We start from the raw sequence: 6,412 nt of genomic DNA, 5'->3' as shown, positions 1-6,412 counted from the left end.
TCCTTCTGTGGCGTTTCCTTCCCATTAAATGTGGGGGTACCTCAACGTAAAGCACGACGGCTCTGCGCAGGAGTGAGTTTTACTGCTCTGGAGCGAGACAAACTCAGAAGACAGATTCATCCTTTCCCCTGTAGGTCTGAGCCTATTTTATTTTCTATCCATCAACCCGCAGAGCATCTCTCTGTTTCACAGGATAATGGATTTGGAGCTGCAGCCGGCAACCGCTAAAAGCATCCTTTCCTCTCCCAGAACCCCGACCCCGAGATTTCCAAACCAGCCCCAAACCTTGCCAATCCCACCGATATTTCTTGAACAAACCATCCAAATGCTGCAATTTTCCAGCCACCTTTTTGGTCACCGACGTTGCCTCCCGTGCCCGTATCTGCCAGGAGGGACGATGGGGGGTTGAACCCCAATTTTGCAGGATGCTGGCCACGATTTTCCCTAGGGAAGGCGGATGGATGCTGGCCAGGCTGGCAGGCCTGGGCTGCGCAGGAGCCAGCTCCTCCCTCTCGCTATTTATTCCTCCCCGTGGCTCTGCGACCGAGGCTGAATCACCCCGAACCGAGCAAGCAACGGGTGAGTGTCGGGCAAAACGGGACGCGGGGGCTTTGGGTGGGATAAATCCAGAGGCGAGGGGGCTTTTAACACCGAGCAGCGTCACAGGGGATGGGGGGCTGCCTCCTCTCCCCGCCATCGCCGCCTAAAAATAGACAGTGCCAGCTCCGAAGGCGAGCGTCCTCCTTCAAAGACAGAGCTCTGCTTCTCGCTGCTGCTTGTTTATTCAAGGCTGATTCAAAGCTGATGCTGGGGGGAAATTTCTTCCCCCCCCCCCCCCCCCAGCTACCTGGAGGGTTTTGTTCTTTCCCGCGGCTCCCAGCTGCACAGGACTGTGCTCCTCCATTATTTGGGGGGATAAAAAAAAAGGAAAGGGGGGGGGGGGGATTTCTAAAAACTAGGGGTGGTGTTTTCAGAAAGCAAACCGCCAGCCTCCATCCCCTTTCCCCATAGCCCCAGCCCTGATTTTTCACCCCGGCATCGCCAGGAGGGTCCGGACACCCCCGTTCCCGAGCATCTTCCCACCCTCCTCGCCGCATCGCTCCTCCACCTTCCCCTTCCCCACCTCCCTTCGTTTCTTCTCTTCCCCTGGGCACCTTAACAAGGTTATTTCCGCAGTTATTTTGGCAGCAGGGTGTTGGTTTTCCTCTCCCGACCCCAAAGCCGCCTTCTTGCCAGCCCTGCGTGCGTAATTGCTGGTTGCGATCGCTCCTCGCATCCTCCATTTTCCGCTTCCCCCTCCGCCCTTAAGGAGGGCCGGGTTTCCTCCGGTTCTCCAACACAAGCGCAGATATAAATCGCTCCGATATAAATCATCACCTGCATTAATTTCTCATTGCCTACGTTCGCCTGCAGAGAAGGAAAACTGGGGAAGGAAGGTTAAAAAGAGCCAGGGAAAAAATACCTGCGAAGCCATTCGATAATATAATTTAATAATAATATCACGGTCACACCGTAAATATTATTTCCAAGCAGAGGGAACCCAGCTCCGAGCCCGAGGAAGCAGCTCCCTGGTCCCCGTCGCACGCAGGGGGTTTGTGCCAGCGACCGCATTTATTCGGGGTGAAGCTCAGCTGCCCGAGGAGCTCGGTAATTACCAGCGCAAACACAAACGAGCCTTTGCCCTGTTTATCAGAGCTCGTCTCTGCGAAGGCAATTAGAGAACAGGTAGGTGCTGCCAGCTTGGAATATCCTCCAGGGCTTTGCCATAACCTGTTTTCATCCGGGGTTGATTTTTTCCACCCCCCCTTGCAACTCGCTGCAGGCAGTCGCATCTTAAAAAAAAGAAAAAAAAAAGAAAAAAAAAAGAAAAAAAAAAGAAAAAAAAAAGAAAAAAAAAAAGAAAAAACTTGCCAATTTGCTGCTTTTTTCCCCTATTTCTATTTCTTTTTTTTTTTTTTTTTTTTTTTGAGCGCCCGAGGAGCGTTTGCCCATCCAAGTTTTTGCCGTGTCTTTCAGCTATTTTTCAAGCCCCCGAGCTCATCGTTGCTCCCAGCGGGTGGGTGCTGCGGGGCAAGGACGCGGCGAACCTGCGCGAAAGCAGACCGCTTGCCCCCGATTTTTGGACAAGATGGTGCCGAGCAGGCAGCGCGAGCCTGGCTTTCCTCCCCAGCGCAAGGGACAGGCTCTTGCATCTTCCCTGCTCTTTCAATTAAGCCTTTTGCTAATGTTCCCAACCAAAATGCTGACATTAAAGGACCTTAATTCAAACACTTTTGGACATAAGACCAGATTTTTTTTTTTTTTTTTTTTTTGGGGGGTGGGGTGGAGAAAAAGCATCATTATCTGAATCCAAAGAGGGACTCATTTGCTTTTTATGGACTGTAAACCCATAGCTAACGTGCAACAGAATTTCTGGCTTAAACAAGGGTTTGTTCTGGCTGTTGGTGCTGTTAAGGGCAATATCTCCCAAGAGACCATAATCTCTTATCTGCATTGAACTTATCTCTGGGTTGAGCGGTGACTCTTATGGAAGCCAGTCCATTAGTTTCTGGAATAAAAACCCCACTCAGGACCCAAACCTTAATTGTTTCTTGCTGTAACGTGAGCCAGCAAGCGCATCCAAAGCACCCAGGGATGCTGCAAAATGCCCACCCACGCTTTGCCGGGAATGCTTCGTTCTCCCTCCCAGCATCCTGGCATGCATGGGGGTATTTTGGGGGAGAGCTCAGCCTCGAGCAGGACGGAAAAACCCTTTGCTATTGCTGGACTCGCATATTAAATTCGCATATTAAATACGAGGGTAACAGCAATTGTTTGGTGAGCAGCAATTTGCTGCTCCTTGGCGTTGGGGGGGGAACATCCGAAGGGATTTTGCAGCCTGGGAGGTGTTTTCCAAAGGTCTTTCCAAAGGATTTGCAGACCTGGTGTGTCTTATACGGGCTGGATTATACACAGGGAGAGAAACAGCTTGTTAAAATGGGATTTCGTCCTCGCCAGCCCACCAGCTAACGTAGGAGACGCCTGGGATGCCAACAGCAACACACTGAGTAAGCAGATATTTGCAAACACGTTAAACTAGAAAAAGGCTGGTTTCAGTTAAGGCCTGTTGCACATAAACAAGGACTTGGGCAAAACACGCTGAATTTCGTTCTTTGGGGAAAAAAAACCCGCCAGGGCAAGGCTGGGCGCTGCCCTCCTTGCAGCCCCGAGTACCCAAAAGCTTTGGGATTGGGATGAATCTGTTTTAGCCATCAATGCTTGCACGTCAGAGATCTCATTTATATCATCTGATTGGATAGAGCAGGTTTGATAAGTGGATTTTTCCCAACCAAGTGAAGCATTTCTCCCAAAAGCTTTTCTTCTACTACTTAAAATTGCCATTACTAGCAGAGGACCTGTTGGAGAGGTGGGATATGTATATAAATATATATATATAAAATATTTTAAAATATATATTAAAAAAATCAGGGGCTTGGGGGAGGATAAGTATGCATTTAAGTCCAAAACTGTTTATTCTGCAGTTGGATTAAAGGGGACAATATGTGTTTTATACGATGGATAAGGAAGGGAGCCTAAAGCCTGTGATGCTTGCCGGGGTGCGGATGCAGGGGCTGCGGGGTCTCTGCCTCCTGCCTGTAACGCTGCCTGTCCTTGTGTCCCGCAGCCATGGCCAGGCTCCTCGTCACCTGCTGCCTGGTGGCCCTGCTCCTCGGCGCCTGGACCGACGTCGCCTTCTCCAAGAAGAGCAAAGGCAAACCCAGCGGAGGCGGCTGGGGCACGGGGAGCCACCGCCAACCCAGCTACCCCCGCCAGCCCGGCTACCCCCAAAATCCCGGCTACCCCCATAATCCGGGCTACCCCCACAACCCCGGCTACCCCCACAACCCGGGGTACCCCCACAACCCGGGGTGGGGACAGGGTTACAACCCATCCAGCGGAGGAAGCTACCACAACCAAAAGCCATGGAAACCCCCCAAATCCAAGACCAACTTCAAGCATGTGGCCGGGGCGGCAGCGGCAGGCGCCGTGGTGGGAGGCCTGGGGGGCTACGCCATGGGACGCGTCATGTCGGGGATGCACTATCACTTCGACAGCCCTGATGAGTACCGATGGTGGAACGAAAATTCGGCGCGTTACCCCAACCAGGTTTACTACCGGGATTACAGCAGCCCCGTCTCGCAGGATGTCTTCGTCGCCGACTGCTTTAACATCACGGTGACCGAACACAACATCGGACCCGCCGCCAAGAAGAACGCGTCGGAGGCTGGTGCAGCGGTGAACCAAACGGAGACAGAGCTGGAGACCAAGGTGGTGACGAAGGTGATCCGGGAGATGTGCATCCAGCAGTACCGCGAGTACCGCCTGGCCTCCGGCATCCGGCTGCACCTCGCCGACGCCTCCCTCGCCGCCCTCCTCGTCCTCACCGTCTTCGCCATGCACTGATGCGTCCCAGATCCCACGGCTTCGAGATGTCACCCGTGTCCCCGTGGGGACCCCCCGAGCCCCCCAGTTCTTGCTTGCGGTCATCTTTGGTGAAGAGCCCTTGGGGCGCACGGGCAGCGACGCTCCCCATCACCTCCCCGGAGACTCTGGTTTAGGCAACTGGATGAAAATTTCCTTCTCCGCCCCAAACACGTTCCCGTCGTGGCAGGACAGTGATGGAGCTGGATGCCCAAAAAATGGCCTTCACCACCTCCTCCTCCTCCTCGGGGCCACCCCGAGAGGGACCGGGCAGAGAGGAGCTCACCCGGTCCTTGGCATCCCTGCAAGGGCGTTTCCAAAAATCCTCTTTGCTAACAAGCAGGGTTTTACCTAATCCCCTTAGTCCCAAAACCCCTTTCCCCGGGCACGCTGCAGCATTGCACCCGAGCACCTGTATACCCCAGAGGGGTTTTAGGAGGGTCGGATATGGGTTTTTCAAGTAACAAGCTGCCGGATTGCAATTTTAACCCTTTAATCCTAAAAACCACTTTTCCTCGTGTACATACGGACCAGCCCGCTCCGCACCTTGCACGCTGCAAACAACTCCTGCAGCAATACACAAAAATAAAGTGATTTTTTTTTTTTTTTTGTCCCTGCAGCAAGGCTGAAGCCCCAGCCGTGTTTCGGTTGACCCCGGCGCCACTTTGCTTTCGGTTGAGCCTCGCTGTCTTTCTTAGCCTGTCTAAAGGCAAAAAGTGCTGCTGAATGCCCCCCAAAACCGTAACGCTTGGTGTGTTACAGCCCGAGAAAAAGCTATTTGGGATGCGCTATAGGTGACAAGTCACACTCATACTTCAGCACCTTGACCTAAAGGACATTAAAATACAGCAAAAAGGATGCTCAGGGGGGTCAAGCCCGTAGCAAGAGACTTAAATCAGCTAAATCGGACGGTTACAGCAAACAGCATCAGGAAGACCAAGCCTGAGGGATGGGAGATGCTAAAAAAAAAAAACCCAAACCCCACCTTTTGCAAGTAATTTGTGGAAGTGGCGGGTGAAATTCTTGCTTCTTGTGTTTGGGTCGATGCTGGGTTGTATATAACCCGTAGCATCTGTAAAGTTGCGCTTGTCGAACTGGTCGCCCCGAGTTATATATAATAGCTCTTGTGTAATTTTTTTTTTTTTTTTTTTGCAAGGCACTGAATGACACCGTCCTAAATGATTTTTCGCATCGGTGTAAGCTAAGTGAAGTTATATATATATATATATATATATAAAAAAAATATAGAGAGAAGAAATCTTTCAGGATATTCACCGGAAAAGCAGGGCTTTGAGGTAACCCGTACTTTGTCATACGCGAATGTTTTGTAAATCCGTAACGGTGCATGCACGAAATTTGCCGTTCCAATACTTTTCTAAGTGTTCGACGTCTGGTACAAATTAAAACAGATAAAGCCAAGATGCACGTCAGCCTCCTTCATGGCAAACGGCTCTCGCCCATCCCCGCGGCGCCGCAGACAGAAGCGGCTTTTTTCGCCCTGTCTGCCCCTGCCCCCCAGCCTGTGGGCGCCTTTGTTCCCTTTCAGCACTAAATTTGGCCTAAACCCCACAATTTCAGTTAACCTTTTCTCCTCCCCTGCTCCCACTAACGGTATCGCTACCATCCAACAAATATTTTCTAATAAAGCCAATGCGCTGGTTGGGGCCAGGGATTTTTTTCTCCCCATAGAAAGCCAACACCCATTTATACCTTGTATTTACTCCAGCTATTTTCTGTCTAATAAAAAGAGTTTTTACGTTTGCTGTTTCAGTGGCGTTAAGCCCAAACAACTTCACGTGAAACCCCAAGCCCTTCTTAATGTTGCCAGAAATCCACATCTCCCCGGTACCTAAACCAGCGCCACCGTTAGATGACTTAGACTATAGCAAAGGTTACAAATTACAAATAAAAACGATGGAAGATTTAGGACCCTTCAGCTGGACGGTGCTTT

General features: G+C 51.2%; 1 protein-coding gene across 2 annotated transcripts; it reads left to right on the top strand.

Moving 5' to 3' along the window:
- The first annotated feature begins 387 nt into the window (after window positions 1-387).
- Window positions 388-5,880, top strand: PRNP (prion protein (Kanno blood group)). Of its 2 annotated transcripts, none has more exons than XM_075523493.1 (2): window positions 388-579; window positions 3,665-5,880. In XM_075523493.1, the coding sequence occupies exons 1-2, from the start codon at window positions 426-428 to the stop codon at window positions 4,441-4,443; spliced, it is 933 nt and encodes a 310-aa protein (XP_075379608.1). In that variant the 5' UTR covers window positions 388-425; the 3' UTR covers window positions 4,444-5,880. The 2 variants fall into 2 exon arrangements, with proteins under 2 accessions (XP_075379608.1, XP_075379609.1); XM_075523494.1 differs by lacking the exon at window positions 388-579 and adding an exon at window positions 1,586-1,725.
- The last annotated feature ends 532 nt before the right edge of the window (window positions 5,881-6,412 follow it).

The sequence above is a fragment of the Mycteria americana genome, chromosome 23 (genome assembly GCF_035582795.1).
Source record: "Mycteria americana isolate JAX WOST 10 ecotype Jacksonville Zoo and Gardens chromosome 23, USCA_MyAme_1.0, whole genome shotgun sequence".
NCBI lineage: Eukaryota > Metazoa > Chordata > Aves > Ciconiiformes > Ciconiidae > Mycteria > Mycteria americana.
Note: the sequence above shows the minus strand (reverse complement) of the source record. Positions and strands in the feature narration are given on the sequence as shown.